The sequence below is a fragment of the Branchiostoma floridae genome, chromosome 8 (genome assembly GCF_000003815.2).
Source record: "Branchiostoma floridae strain S238N-H82 chromosome 8, Bfl_VNyyK, whole genome shotgun sequence".
Classification (NCBI taxonomy): Eukaryota; Metazoa; Chordata; class Leptocardii; order Amphioxiformes; family Branchiostomatidae; genus Branchiostoma; species Branchiostoma floridae.
The window spans coordinates 4622134-4638863 of record NC_049986.1 but is presented as its reverse complement, the minus strand read 5'-3'; the positions used below and the strand labels follow the sequence as shown (position 1 = coordinate 4638863).

Sequence of the window (16730 nt, the reverse complement as noted above, 5' to 3'; positions counted from 1 at the left end):
TTCCTAAGTGGACTTTTTAAGAAACTTTTTTAACTTTTTAATAAACTGAAAGAAATCAAACTTTTGGGTCTTGAAACAGTCAATAACTGTGCTAATTTTCATTTCTTTTGGTCAATGGAAAAGCACTCTACAACACCTTTAATGAATAAATCATGTATTTGGCTGCCTGTAACATAGTAACTCACTCCTTTTTAGCAGCTTTAAAAGATGAATCATTGGGAGTTCAGAAATGAAAATTAGAATGTGACCTATAGAGACATTTGTTATGGTCGCATAACACAGTATTTATGGGTGACCCCTGTGGACAAAAGTAGGTCGGCACAAAATAGGGCGTCGCAGTTCTTGAAATGCCATAGAAATTTTTCTGTGCACGTCAGCAAGTCGGAAACTGTGGTAGATAGTAGAGGATTACGTAAGTTTTGAGACTGTATGAGTTGGGTTACGATGATTGTTTGTTTGGCTGGGTAGAATTTCGCGCACGAATCTGCTACTTCAGGCTACTTCCATGTGTCGGCTGCAGTACTATATGGTGACCTCTGCTGGGGGTCAAATCAAAGTGTTTTCTGGGAAAAAGAGCAGACAAACTTAAGCTCATTTTCACATATTTTGTAGATTCTACCTTGAACTCCAACATATGCACCCTGGTATATTTTTAAGTCGTCGTATCACCTTACTTTGGGGTCCTTAACCATGTGCATCTCCATAGGCGAAAAACTGTGTTCTGCTACCTTATTACATGTATACAGGTGAAATATCGGCTTCCTACAGTAGCTATAAGAAGGTCAGATCTAGAGGAACTGATCTTCTAAGAAGCTTCTAGGGGTGAGGTCCCAATGAAGAATTTCTCATAAAAATTTGAACGATAAAAAAATCAATTGAGATATTCTAATCCCAAGAGGATAATTTTTATATGCTCTTAACTTTGTGCCAAATTTCAACTCTTTCCATGAAAAAATGAGCCTGTTATAAAACTAGTAACATTACTTTTTGAACCACCCTCGTACGTACAGCTTCCACAACAATCTATTGAATAAATAAATAAAAATCTATTGAACCATTGCAAATCTTAACTAGAAAGTCTAGACTATGTTTATCATCATTATCATTGTCATCATTGTCATCTCCTTCTGTCTCCATGAAATTTTATAACCTACATGTATACAGTTTTCTTACATTTTCAAACTTGTAAACAGTCATTGTGTAAGGAAGAGTGAGAACTGTTGGTTCCAAACCTTTTTGTAAGCTGATGTGAAGATATGAAAGAGGAGTGAAACCATGGGAACATGATCAGTCAGGAGCTGGATCCGCTCCCAGGCAGTGTACCTGGTGTGTATGTCCACTTTCTGGTACTGGCTGAACTGGTTAGATGTCATCTGCAAAGTCAACATGTGGTAAACAAATATGACTTAATTATTCAGTGAAGGTAAATTATGCTGATTCAGAAGCTATATGTTCAAGAGCAAAACAGGAAAGTCTGAATTTCTTACTATTCTTTTTTACAAATGCACCTCTGTGAAATGGACATTTTGTAGTGATCCATTTGCACGTCCAGGTGATGTCTATAGTAGTAGCCTTTATTGCACATTCATGCCCTATCGGGCAAAGTACAGGTATATAGATACAAAAGGACGTAATACAGTACACATGGGACATTGTAATGGTTTCTAAAACATGGGTTCTTAAACTATTCAAATACATTTGTTTGGCTTCTTCTCGTTTCTTCGCCCAATTTATCCCCCCTCTGCTTAAAGTTTCTTACCTGACTCTGGTACTCCAGATGGAAGTCATCAAACAGACTCTTGAGCTGGGATAAACCATGGGAAGCCAGGGCAACAATAAGACCATCCATCCCAATCTGATATCTGTGTGGAGGGCAACATCAAGGTCTTTAAAAATCAAAGAACATACCACGAAAATACAACATTTTCTGAGTGGTGATAAACTCTGCTTGTGCCATTTATGATTAGATACTGGTAAGGAATGTAAGCCATATGTATGTTACATACAGGCACATGTTTTATCATTTTGATACATTTCAAATCAGCTAACATCAATAGTCAACATACCATGAGATTTTGCCCAAATATAAGGTTGTTGGGAATTCCGGGCTAATACGGCCACTATGGTTCAAGGTAGCAGAGTACAGTTTTCGGCCTATGGGGATTCCAGAAGGGAGTTAAGGACTAGAAGGTGACTGATATCGACGCGGATAAAATTATAGTAGGTTGCATTTCTGAAGCAGGTCAAGCAAAGTCAACATGTCGGTAGAACGTACTGCGCCTGCGCGAACACTGGTTGCTTTTTTTAACGTTGCATTGAAATCCCACTTGTTGCACAGTATATTTTAGAGACATGGTTTCATGTAAAACGTACACACCTTCTTAAATGCGGACCTTTAGTAAACTGGGAGATTAGCATGTCTATACTTTTCGCGCAGGCGCAGTAGTTCCAGTGACGTGCTAGCAAAGTCAAGGATATAACCTACAAACTAGAAAGGCCGACATTTGCTTGAGAGCAAATACAGCATATTACAGCCATCTTCTTCCCCATGCAACAATAGACTGTTCCAAAATCACCCGAGTGAAAAATCAGTTTTACTAATGACGGTTTAACCCAAAAATGAATCTTACAAAATCCCCCCCGTACAAGAATGGACCACTGTGGTCATGGGCCGTGCATGAGTGTTGAGAACGAGCCGTATGTTGAGGTAACAAGGCTGTTGCGGCAGACAAATACTAGAAGTCCAATGCACCAAAAATGCCACAGTCAAGCAATGGCAGTCCAACTAAATAAACAAAATTTTTCTTTGAAAAGCTTGTTTATACAAATGTAAAAAAACTTCATTAGTAACTAGAGTTCCAAGAACACATCCCTTCGCCAAATAATCATGCCTTTAAGGTCTTATTCATGTATTACTAAAGAGTACCTACCCCAATAGCAAGTGTCATTTCTCTCTTTCTCAGTTACATATGTGACAAGTTTGAAAGTCATGGGAGTCAATGGATTTATTAACTTCCTCTTTAATTGTGCAAAATAGCTGTTGATTTGCATAATTAGTATTACATTATGTAAGTCATCACTCAAGCTATCTACCACTCAAATATCACGACCACAGCATGTTCAGAACACGAGATTGAAGTTTTGCTGCAGTACCCTAGGAAGCCGCTAGGGGGCCCACTATCGAACACGACCTTCGTTTTCCTGACCCCTACCCACCTACCAAATATTGTCACGATCCATTCAGGGCTTCTTGAGGAATGCATTCCACAAACAAACGGACGCACACACTCGGCCTGCTACCAACCTGAAGAAAAATGCTACGCTAACCATTTTCGAACTCGACCTTCATTTCCACAATCGCTACTCAAATACCAAATATCATCAAAATCCATACACAGCTTCTCGAGTTATACGCTGTTGGCATCGTTTTATGAACTTTCCTCATTAACCAATAATGCAAATTAGCGGTTGATTTGCATAACTAGTATTGCATTATGTAAGTCATCATTTATTCTATCTACATACCATAAATCATTATGATCTGTCTACACGTTCGAGTTATTCTCGTCCAAAGTTTAAAAGGAAATTGGTGCCTGCAGTTCCAAAAAAGCTGCTAGGGGGTCCAAACTCACAGCACTTACACTCTGCTCCAAGGGCTATCTACCACTCAAAAATCATGACCACATCATATCCAGAGCATGCTGCAGTACCTTAGGCAGCCACTAGGAAGCCCAATATTGAACTTGACCTTTGTTTTTCTGACCCCCACCCACCTACCAAATATCATCAGGATCCATTGAAGGGAAGTTATGCTGTTTAAAAGAAAGCGGACGCGAACGTTTGGCCCGCTACCGCCCTGACGGAAAAAGGCTAAGTATTTTCGAACATGACCTTCCTGTCCGCAACCGCTACTCAAATACCAAATATCATTAAAATCCATACACAGCTTCTTGAGTAATATGCTGTTGACCTACATATAGGGACACAACAAGAGGCCTTAACCGAAAATATAACCTTCTCGGCGAAGGTAATTACCCTTTGCCAGAAAGGGGTCGTGTTGTTGTAGCATCCTTGGTCTTTGCAGTGACATCAGTCCTCCTGGTTCCTACAGGATCCTTAGTCTTCTCTGCCTGCCCTGCTGATGACAGTCCCATCACCATGTGTAGAGCACCCAGAATGCACCATGCCTCCAGCAGGCGGATATTCTGAACCATCTACAGTCAAATACATCAAGTTATTTTTCAAAAATTGATATCAGACAATAACATTAGCTGCTAAATATTCAAGAAGATTCCCAAGGCATTGTAGGATGGTGTCCCAATATGCCATGTACATTTCCAAACCTGCAAGATGTACAGACAAAAAAAGACTTTCAAATTTTGTGAATACTGTTCAAATTTTGTGAATACTGTAAATGCATTTAAGTTTGCGGGGACTTAACTTCGCGGAAGTGGGAAAAGGACTTTGCGCGATGGTTTTAAGTTTGCGGTAGCACCATGCACTTTAGTCTCTTACTGCCACTGAAAGCGGTAAAGCTGCTGAGTCACCGCGAAAACTGTGAACATTAAACCACCCACCACCAAAGTTTCTGCATTTACAGTAACACAAAACAACATTCCAAACAGTTGTGACAAGAGAATGTACATGTACATGAATGTCTAATTAAATCTGCTACAAATGCACAAGTTAACAACTACTTCATATCTGGATGATTTGTTTTTCTTGTATTGTTTTGGTGTGCATGTGTGTGTGTGTCTATTTGTGCATTCCAGATATCTGTCGTCATCATAACTTTAGAACCTCTGGATAGATTGACATTTCGTATGTGGATTGACATTTCGTATGTGGAAAGGGATTGGGAAGAAGAAGGTAAAGACCAATGTGTAGACTATTTGACATTCAGTAGGTTTCTAGCGAGGACCAATCAAATAGCTGCTGGCAGGTCACTGGCATGAGGCGATAACTGTCCAGTTGCAAGCTTTTTGCACCCTTGCTTATCATGTAAATACCGTGAACTAAAAAAGCAAGCAGGCATTATTGTTCGTCATTTTGCACCATGGGAGGGGTTTACATTTTCTACAAACAGCTGGTGTATACTACTACCGGTAGTATCAGTTTTAAAAAATTACTTTGGTGACCAAAAGGTGAAGGGACTGTAGCGATAGAGTTTTTGTGCCTTCAAGGTTTTTGAAATGACAGCCCTGCAGCTTATTTCCATCTCGTGTTATTACGCGCTTCGTGATTTGAGTTCTACTAGTATTTACTCTTCCCTAGTACTGTGAGGTTTTGTGGCGTAGTTGACTAGTGATAGTAATACTAACTTTTGGGCTCGAGTTGGACTAACAATTGGAAGGGTCCTCGTTAAAATGGCGTGTTTTCTGATGGTCGAACCTGGGTAGTTTTTTCGAACCATCCGTTTTTTTGGTGGGTCTTTTTATGCTAGTATGACTTGAGTTTTTTGTAGTTCTTTCATTTATGTTGATAAATTTTAGTCGTCGATACTGTTCTTCCTTTTCTATCATTTCAAAAAATAGTCCTCAAAATTGCCAAGGAGCTATTCAAAACCTCATTGAAATCACTAAAATTGCCCTACACAAGTCGTCATCCCCAGGCGGCGCTATCCTGAAAATTATCGTAAACAAAGGGAGCAAGCTCACGGGCCAGGGATCAATGCAAATGAGTGTTTTTGACATTCGGGTTTGAATTATTCTGCTGACACTTGTGGCAGAGATAGGAACAAAAGAAAGTAATTAGTGATATAAAAGCTACTTGCATTCAGTAAGCCTGCTGCAAGGGGAAACTTCATTACCCAGTACTTACCATTCCATTGGTTCGCACCGAAGTTTGAAGCAAAGCTGACAGGGAGTCAAATACGTCTAACTGGAAAGGAAAACACAAAACAAAAAGTTCTGATTTAAGTAGTAAGAACTGTACAGCAGTACAGCCATCATCTTGCCTAATGGCAGTAATGCACTTTTCCCCAATCACAATCATCCTAGTTTTCAGGCTTCATATTACAAGCAAGTTTGAAAATCTTATACTTCATGTCATGTGTTACGATGTTACTTAACTGGACTTCTTGTACTCTCTTTGCTGTGAGATCAGGCTCTTTAGAAACCATTCGCCTCACAACATACTCACCACAAATCAATCATACTTCACTGGCAGGTACTGAAACAACATGGCTGAAAAGAGGTCATAAAATTTGCTCTTTTCCTCTTGGGGACACCCACATTTTGGGGTATACATATCGGTAATTGTTCTGGCTTGACTACCCTTCCAACAGGTTTCCTGAGCACAACAGAAGTCTATTCCCCTGCGGGTTAAAGTATCAACTACTTCACTACTTCTACCACAGATTGCAATCCCTCTGTGATAAGCTCTCAAAGATGGCAGCCTCTCCCTTGGGTGACCTTTAACCTTGTCCAGTGAAAAACCACAACTTTTTTAAACATCCTTGCGTAGCCTGGTATACAGGGTAGTACAGCTTTGGCCCGCTTCACCACAAAGGCAGGGGATTAGGGTTTAGATTACTTGCGCTCACCTATTCAATGTTCAATGGACAATGAGGATTTAGATTACTTACACTCATCTGTACAATGGAGGCTGTGTAGTGCAGATGGTCCTCCTCAAGATGATGAGAGGTGCTCCCCTTGGCAGGTGTACTTGCTGCTGAGCATGTTACAGTGTGGGCTGCTGTCACTGCCAAACCCACATGTAAACAAGCACAGCTGATTTTGGTGAGTGAGTCCACTCGCTCAGAAGTCAATGGCTCCAATATAGGTAATGACATCAAGTGCCACACAATCCCTATCTCATCAGTCAGAACCTTCAGGCTGGAAACACAAAGTACAGATTGATGTTACATTCCAAGAATGATGAAGTGGTTTTTAGACTGACACATATTTATATACAGTGAGAAATAGCAAACGTGCCTGCGAGCACCGCGTGCCTGCGAAGCTGGTGTGTTACGCCGAATGGCGGTTATACCGGCTATTTAGATACAGATACAGAAACGTATAGCCTACAGATAATAACTTAAAGGAACAAGGTGATCCCCCAGTAGCTTTGATATATAAATGAACAAAAAAAATACACATACTTTTGTCTGAGAGCAACAGCATCCCGAAGACTGGTGGGGAGAAGTTGCAAATGACCTGCCAGCAGCTGACTGTGATGATCCATGAACCGTTTCAGCTGAGGCAAAGTCAAGCACACTTGCAGAAGTGTGCTGGTGGCTCCTAGCTCACTCAGGTTGGACATGTTAGCAGCCAGCCAGTATTTGGCCAGGTTATTACCACGTTGTGCAGACCCAGAGACCTCACCTGATGGGTTCAGGAAACATCAAATAATGTCAGCCAAATAAAGGTACTCTATGTACATCTTGTTCCACATGAAAATCACCCCATAATACTTTACCTTTTAATGAAGTTGTCACAACATTAAACGTCCCATCTAAACACACATGTACAGCATTTAGCATATAATGTCGTTATAGACTTAAGCATAAGTTGCATAACCTAATATCACATGGGACACCGAGGTATCTTGTATATGGATATGTCCCCAACATGTACAATCGTCATGTTGCACACATCCTATTAACAGTTCAATGTGGCCATAGCAGCCCTGTATCATGTTTTACCTTCTCCTTGGTCCATGGAGCTGTCTTCTGTCTGACACTCAGGTGGCAGGCTGGACAGAGTCAGCTCCTCCAGCAAATCACCCGCTGGCACAACCTCAGATTTTTCTTCAGCTTTCTCTTCAGCTTGAGACAGAAAATTACTTAGGATATAGGAGAATTCTTGTACACAACCAAAATCAAACTTACTTGCTTATGTTTCGGTGTCTATCAGACACCTTCCTCAGAGCTTCTAACTGGAGTTCTGCTTCTCGTCGCTATATGTAGCCGATGAAGGTGGCGCTTATGCGACGAGAAGATTATCCCAAACGTGTCCAATTTTGTAAGCAAGTTTAATTTTGGTTGTGTACAAGAATTCTCCTATATCCTATATTCTACCAACCTGATGAAATCATTTTCGGGAGAAAATTACTTAACAGTCAAACCACCTCCCAATGGTCAAACCACCTCCCAATGGTCAAACTGCCTCCCATGGTTAAACTGCCTCCCATGGCAACCACCTGACAAAACCACTTCCCCATGGTATCCACTTCCTCATGGTAATCACTTTCACATGGTAACCACCTCCCCATGGCAACCACCTCCCCATGGTAACCACCTCCCCATGGCAACCACCTCCCCATGGTAACCACCCCCCTATGACAAACACCTCCCCATGGTAGTCACCTGCCCATGGCAACCACCTCCCCATGGCAACCACCTTCCCATGGCAATCACCTCCCCATGGCAATCACCTCCCCATGGTTATCACCTCCCCATGGCAGTCACTTCCCCATGGCAAACACCTCCCCATGGCAGTGACTTCCCCATGGCAATCACCTCCCGATGGCAACCACCTCCCCATGGCAATCACCTCCCCATGGCAATCACTTCCCCATGGCAATCACCTCCCCATGGCAACCACCTCCCCATGGCAACCACCTCCCCATGGCAACCACCTCCCCATGGCAACCACCTCCCCATGGCAATCACCTCCCCATGGTTATCACCTCCCGATGGCAATCACTTCCCCATGGCAATCACCTCCCCATGGCAACCACCTCCCCATGGCAATCACTTCCCCATGGCAATCACCTCCCCATGGCAACCACCTCCCCATGGCAACCACCTCCCCATGGCAACCACCTCCCCATGGCAACCACCTCCCCATGGCAATCACCTCCCCATGGTTATCACCTCCCCATGGCAGTCACTTCCCCATGGCAATCACTTCCCCATGGCAAACACCTCCCCATGGCAACCACCTCCCCATGGCAACCACCTCCCCATGGCAATCACCTCCCCATGGCAATCACCTCCCCATGGTTATCACCTCCCCATGGCAGTCACTTCCCCATGGCAACCACCTCCCCATGGCAACCACCTCCCCATGGCAATCACCTCCCCATGGTTATCACCTCCCCATGGCAGTCACTTCCCCATGGGAAGCACCTCCCCATGGCAGTGACTTCCCCATGGTAACCACCTTCCCTTTGGTAATCACCTCCCCATGGCAATCACTTCCCCATGGCAACCACCTTCCCTAAGGTAAACACCTCCCCATGATACTGTAAATGCAGAAATATTCGCGGAGGATTAATATTCACGGTTTTCGCGGCGGCCGCTTCACCGCGAAATTAAATCCACCGCGAATATTTCGTCTGCTGGCGCCGCCTAAGATGCCCCTTTTCCGCTCCATGTACATACTACTACTGTCTTTGTCACTGTATAATGAAATGTTTGACATACTTACTACGGTGAAGTCTTGACTGAAGACACACATGTAATTTTTTCATACGACCAACTGTATTACAGTACTGTACAGTATGTTCACCATGATACAAAGGTCGCACTACTGTATACTGTTACGTATTGAGAGGGTAGATACGATTAGATCAGTAACAGTGGCTCACGCAAGAACAAGTCAAAAGCATGGAAACTGTTCTATCCGTCTGTATAGGACCCTTACCGGGTAACCAGCAAGTGTTTTCCGACTGGCGGTTTGTAGAGGCGCCGGGTTTTACACGGCAGTTCGTGACTACAGTGCAGTGCTGAAAATGCATTGAATTTCGCGGGATGGCGCTACCGCGAAATTAAATCCACCGCGAAATGTCCATTTTGCCGCTACCGCGAAATTAAATCCCCGCGAAATTAAATGCATTTACAGTAGTCACTTCCCAGTGGCAATCACTTCCCCTTAGAGCACAGCCATCTGTCCTCAGCCAATCAGGGGTGAGGATTTTGTTGCTTTGAAATCCACATAGTATGGTCAGAAGTTAGTTAGAGCACCTCTGCCTCAAGGGACAGAGGTGCTCTAACTAACTTGGCAGGCTGTTTCAGCCAACCAAGAGCCAGACTTCCCCTCCTCTTGGGGGACAGATGTGCTCTAACCAACGCAAAGAATCAGATTATACTCAAGGCACCCACTTCCAACATGACATTTCAATGGAGGGTCATCTTGCCTAGATTACCAGGCATACAATAAGACCACACAAAAATCATACAGGAATATAATATTGTATTCACAACAACAAGCAGTACAGTAAAACTACATGGACCACAGTTATAGCATTCTAACTCACTTTTGAAAGACTACCAAGAAAAGCACAAGTTTAAACAAGAGAACTTGATAAATTGATAATTGATAAACAAAATTAATGAAACTACAACCAAGAAGCTTTTAAAACTTGACATGCTTTTAAGTCACCTTTTAACTAGAAAAGTAAAAACAAAGGCACTTACAGTTGTAACAGTTGATGAACAAAAACCTGTATCTACTAGTATACTACTCCAATGTACTCCAAAAACTGGTCACCAAACATTTCCAGAGTGAAATCCTCTATGAGTCTGACAGTACAAAAATACCGCTAAAAAGGCTAAAAAAAGCCAGAGTTAAACTTGATTGGCTAAAAAAGTCACATGATACTCATCAACCAGGGACTTCTCTAGACAACCTGTCTAGTTTGTGTCTCAGGAGGCTTTCTGCTCTCCATTGACTGAACCCCAAAAGTAAAACCACATGTGGGCTGGAGAAAAAAAAACACACACCAAAAGATTCCCAAGAATATGATTTTCAACTATTTCAAGGTATGAAGGTATGCTGGCAGGGCAAGTGGCTGACTAGCACCAACAAGCCAGTCTACCTCGGCACCACCTTAGACAGGACCCTGTCATACAAAACCCACATCCTGAACACCAGAATGAAAGTGGATGCCAGGAATAACATCCTTAAGAAGCTGGCAAACACTAAATGGGGTGCAGATGCCAGTACCGTGTGAGCTACAGCTCTTGGACTGTGTTTTTTTACTGCAGAGTATGCAGCTCCCGAGTGGTGCAGGTCAGCGCACACCGCAAAGCTGGACACGGCCTTGAACTCAGCTTGTAGAGCTGTCTCCGGATGCCTACGTGCCACCAGAGTTGATGACCTATACCTGCTGTGTGGTATTGCTCACCCACACATCAGAAGAGCCGTGGCAGCACAACGAGAAAAACTGAAAAGACTGACCCACACCATGTACTCCACCTGCACACCCCTGTGCCAAAGAGGCTTAAGTCCAGACATAGTTTCATGCACTCAGTCGAAGCGCTCAGTGGGAGTGCAGAGTCTCAGAGGATGGCCATGTGGTCCCACCACCTCCAGACACCACATAGACTTAACATCGCCCCGAAGGAATCTATTCCTCCAGGAGCAGAGAAGACATGGCCAACCTGGTCATGTCTCAACCACCTCAGAACAGGCACAGGAAGATGCAAGACCCTCATGGCAAAGTGGACAGGAGCAGACTATGAAACACCTTATTGTCTGCCCCCTCCTGTCCGAACCATGCACCAAAGAAGATCTGGAAGCTCTGACCCCCAGAGGAAGGGAGTGTGTGGAGTATTGGAGCAGGAAAGTTTAGTGATGACACGACGAAGAAGAAGAACTATTTCAAAAACTAAATCTTTGTCAATATTTATGATTTGCTTCGGACAGATGTCAGTTCAGTTCAAGAATGGGCGGATTGCTCGTCTATGTGGATATAGTATAGCCCTGTCCTCTCTCAGAGTTTGTTGGCATCTCTCGGGCTTTGCCCTGGCTTCGCCCTCAGGGGATGCCAACAAACTCCTTGAGAGGGCGGAGCTATACTATATCCACATAGACTCGCTCCGCCCATGCTTGAACTATTACATGGCAATCACTTCCCCATGGCAACCACCTTCCCTACCGTAATCACATCCCCATGGTAGTCACCTCCCCATGCTTACTGCCTCCCTATGCAAACTGCCTCCCAATAGCAACCACCTCCCCATAGTAACCACTTGACCAGGGTAACCACCTGACCGAGGGGACTACTTTTTGTTGTTTCCTTGAAATTTTTCTTTAAATCTACACTTAGAAACCTTCTACTATCCAACTCCAGCCACTTCTAAGTTTTTTTGTTGATCATATGGTGTTGTAGCAAGGATAACTAGAGCCCTATACCCTCAATACTGAATCGTCCCTTAATAGAGCCCTTACCCCGTCATTGACTATTGAAACTTCCCTGTGCACCGCACACTGGTAGGGTAGCGCGTCTCTGTGACGTCAAGATGTCAACAAGCCACGTGGGTGCCGCTCTTCTAACCAATTGCTGTTTCTGTTTGGCGTTATGCAAAATCTCTCATGGAAAGTTTGACTTATATACCCAAGAAGCCCGGGCATCCCAGGGTTTTTAGAGAGTATCTTAGGGATTCGACTACAGGGCAATCGATCTCGACTTCCTTGAGGGGCGGCCGGTCGGCGGTCGGGTCCCGGGCTTCCGACGGGTCTCTGAGCGGTGCGACGACATGACTTATATCTCAAGCTACAAATTGTGGTGAGCACTCATTGTTCTGTTGTGACCCCTTGGCGGGTCTTAATGATGTGCGGTCAGCCTATCCGAAAGTGTGGTTTTGGGGGGTCCCCGGGATAATTAGAAACCATTTACTATTGAGGTGTGCATTGTATTGTGATGTGATTCTTGCATTGATGTGTACTGTACATTCTCTTATGTGAAACTATGTTTTCAACACAATGGTGCTCAGTGCAAACAATTATAGGAAAAAAATTGTGTACCAGGAAATGAATGTGCAGTTTCTGTGGCTTTGAGAAGACAACAATAATCCAATAGCAAAAATTTGACCCATACACTGTTCACACTGGCGCCATATTGAATCTTTTGCCTGGACAGGCATTGCCGTCAAAACCCAACACAAATCGTCCAATTTCACCCCAAATTTTCAACCAATCACGGACGGTTTCCAATGGTTACAACAGTGATTGGGATCTAATTGTCATCAATATTCATTTCCCACAAGAGGGGATTTTTAATGCAGTTTTTGACCATCGTGAAGAATCACAGTTTTGGTAGTTCTATTGATATTTAATGTTAATGCCAACAAGAAAGGCCTTCTGCAGTGTCAAACAGAAGAATACACAAAACTGTTCATTAGAACGTATATCTTAATACAGCTGTATATCCGAATGCAAGTATGCTAACTATAGTACAAATTGTAAGAAAATTTCATGATTAAAAACTATCTTAACTCGGCATGACTTTCCGGGAAGACATAATTATATGTAGCCGACATACATATATAGCCTACATGTGATGTTGGTGGTACCTTTTGTTGGAGATGGTTCCTGGGGAAGGCTGCTTGCTTTGAGTTTGTCTGTCCAGCTGGTGACTATATGCTGGGCTAGCATGGGGATTCCTGTAAACAGACCTCTTAGAACCAACAGCAGCTGCAGCTAAAAAAAATGAGACATAGACAAAATTTCACTTTACCGTAGAGCATGTTCAGTAAAAGTAAACTAAATAGAACATGTATCTGCCTGGTGAAATAGATCACAAGTCATATATACCACCTTAGTTACTAAATGGAATAAGCTTGATGTCGTGTTACATGCAAGGATTTCTTCTTATAACTGTAGATGATCAGAATCTTTATTCTTAATCTGAATTCATTTTCTTTTTTGCTGGGGTAATGGTTAGTAAAGGTGCTTGCACCTGCTCCTTCATCCATTTTCACATTTGTGGAGATTTTAAATAAAGAAATAAGCAAATAAATATGTCGTGTTTGGAGTTCAGTACTGACTTGTAAAATAGAACATGTAGGGTTTGGAGTTCAGTATTGACTTGTAAGATAGAACATGTTGGGTTTGGAGTTCAGTACTGACTTGTAAAACAGAACATGTAGGGTTGGAGTTCAGAACTGATTTGTAAAATAGAACATGTAGGGTTTGGAGTTCAGTATTGACTTGTAAAATAGAACATGTTGGGTTTGGAGTTCAGTACTGACTTGTAAAATAGAACATGTAGGGTTTGGAGGTCAGTACTGACTTGTAAAAACTAAAATAGAACATGTTGGGTTTGGAGTTCAGTACTGACTTGTAAAATAGAACATGTAGGGTTTGGAGTTCAGTATTGACTTGTAAGATAGAACATGTTGGGTTTGGAGTTCAGTACTGACTTGTAAAACAGAACATGTAGGGTTGGAGTTCAGAACTGATTTGTAAAATAGAACATGTAGGGTTTGGAGTTCAGTATTGACTTGTAAAATAGAACATGTTGGGTTTGGAGTTCAGTACTGACTTGTAAAATAGAACATGTAGGGTTTGGAGGTCAGTACTGACTTGTAAAAACTAAAATAGAACATGTTGGGTTTGGAGTTCAGTACTGACTTGTAAAATAGAACATGTAGCTAAGGGTTTGGAGTTCAGTATTGACTTGTAAAATAGAACATGTAGGGTTTGGAGTTCCTTTACTTACTTACTGACTGGTGAACCAGAACATGCAGTATTGAAAATGCACTGTCTGGGAAATGATATGAGCACTAATTACTAACCTGTGAGACAGGAAGTGTACTGTCTGGACTGACGTGAAGAGACTTCAACAAAAACTTGAATAGGACCTGGTTTGCACGAAGAACTGCTGGCAGGCTCACCCTCCCAACTTGATACAAAACAAGAAGAGAAGGCAACATTATCATCTAATTCACATGTTTACACAACTGTGAAATATGGCAATAGTAACATGGGAGTCAGATAAAAACTCTTTTCAGACCCTTGGAAAATCAAAATATGAGACTTGTCACAAAACAAGTAAATACGGGTACATGTAATACTGCTATTGAGTAACTGACTCTCGCTGTCACTCAGCAAAGTTTCTCACACACTACGCGACAGACTGAAAAACATCTTAACAGCCAAATATAACAAGTTCAAGCTAAAAAGCCTATCGCCCATTCTTCACGAATCGCTGAAGAGTTTCTGGACTCTTGTAAGGGCTAAGTCTATTGTACATTTTAAGAATACTGTCGCACAATCAGCATCTGAAAAGGCTAACCTATTCAACGAGTACTTTTACTCTACCTTTACTCCAACAGACTCTGATGTTACTAAGCCTATCATTAGTGTTAAGGTTGTAGACAGTTTGTGCGATCTGCAGTTTACCATAATGATTGAATCTGTTGAATTTGTGCTTGCCAACTGTACCACTAGCAAGGTTGTAGGCCCAGATAACATCTCTGCACTAACAATGTAGTAGTAGTAGTAGTAGACTGGTTTATTGTTTGATTGAAAACAATCGTAAAAAGTAAAAACAGCCTTGCAGCCTGAGGGGCTGAATTGTGCTGCTTGCTTGACAATCTTTTTGTACGTTGTTACACAAGCAAGATTACTAGTATACGATTGACAAATACAAAGTACACAACAAATACAATTCAAGATAAATGCTTAGTTCATCGCAGTTGAAGACAGATTAGAATAACAATTTAAAATACATGCTTGGTTCATCGCAGCTGAAGACAAATAAAAACTACACACGCTATTTACAACAATTGATTGCACTGTGTGATCATAGCAAAATAATGACTCTGACATAGAATGGAACAAGTCGTGAATAGCATTGTGGTCCAAAACTACAGAGCGTTTAGTAGGTTTAGAATAGTTGGGACTGGACTAGATAGATACCGCTTTGTCCCGGTTGGCAGTTTGTATTGGCGAGTATGCCTGAGTTGCATGTGGTGAGACGGGTTTCGAGCTGGGGGTAGCCAGGGGGCGTGTCTTCCAGCTTTGGTAACTCCAAGGGCAAAGTCCTGGCACAAGGTCAGTCTGCGTTGTGACAGGCTTTGGAGGTCGAGTGTTAACAGGGCATCAGAATATGAGAGATATTGTCTGCCCAGCATCACTCTACATGCCCGCTTCTGGACTCTTTCAATTCTGTCTGATTCTCTTCTTGTGAGTCCAGCATTCCAGCAGGGTGTGGCATATTCAAGTGTTGGTCTTATATACCCGCGATACACAGTGATCAGGTCAGGTAGAGGGACACCTGCTCGGCGTAGTCTTTTCAGGAAAAACAAGCGCCTGCTACCCTTGGTCACCATGGCATCTACCTGATCAGACCAGCGTAGGTCTGACCGTATGTGCAGGCCCAGTAATTTTGCTTGCTTGACGATACTGAGTGTCTGACCACCAAGAGTGAGTGGCGGCATCTCAGGAGGGGTTCGCATGAAGCAAAAGTACATCGCTTTACATTTTTTGGGATTAAGTGACATTGAGTTCGTCTCGGACCAGGTGTCAAGGTTGTTAAGGTCGGACTGTAAGTTTGTTGGAGCGGATACTGGTCTTACTTCTCCCAAGTTCAAATCGTCCACATATTTCCAGTGTGGGTTGTTTGTTGAGGGTCCTGCATCATTTATCATTGCTAAGAATACAAGTGGGCCAAGTAAGGTCCCCTGGGCAACTCCAGATGTTAACGTTTCCCAGTCAGACACGGAGTCCTGGTACCTGACACGCTGTCTGCGATTAGACAGGAAACTGCAAATCCATGGTATAAGTGATGCTCTTGCGCCCATTGTTATGAGTTTGTTGATGGCCGTGGTGTGACAAACACTGTCGAATGCTTTTGAGAAGTCGGTCAGGATAAGAGTGCCAACAGTGCCTTTCCTCTCACCTCCTTCATAAAAGAAGTTAAGAAGGTCGACAAGGCAGTGTGTTGTTGAGCATCCCTTCATGTTGCCAAACTGCTTGCTGTCTACACGTGGCAAAATGTCAGAGAAAATCCAGGTGGTAACGAAGCCTTCACAAATCTGGCAAGTTGAGCAGTCA

At 42.8% G+C, this 16730-nt stretch overlaps 1 protein-coding gene across 2 annotated transcripts in view; it reads right to left on the bottom strand.

Annotated features, from left to right (window-relative positions):
* The window catches only part of LOC118420748 (E3 ubiquitin-protein ligase UBR4-like), a 59675-nt gene that overhangs the window by 36867 nt on the left and 6078 nt on the right, over nt 1-16730 (bottom strand). For both annotated transcript variants that reach the window (XM_035827710.1, XM_035827711.1), the window contains exons 3-11: nt 14468-14574; nt 13244-13370; nt 7646-7768; nt 7103-7325; nt 6587-6836; nt 5821-5880; nt 4036-4214; nt 1760-1862; nt 1233-1373 (exon numbers count right to left, since the gene is read on the bottom strand). In XM_035827710.1, coding sequence (XP_035683603.1) covers nt 1233-1373; nt 1760-1862; nt 4036-4214; nt 5821-5880; nt 6587-6836; nt 7103-7325; nt 7646-7768; nt 13244-13370; nt 14468-14574 — 1313 coding nt within the window. The remainder of the gene's footprint in view (nt 1-1232; nt 1374-1759; nt 1863-4035; nt 4215-5820; nt 5881-6586; nt 6837-7102; nt 7326-7645; nt 7769-13243; nt 13371-14467; nt 14575-16730) is intronic.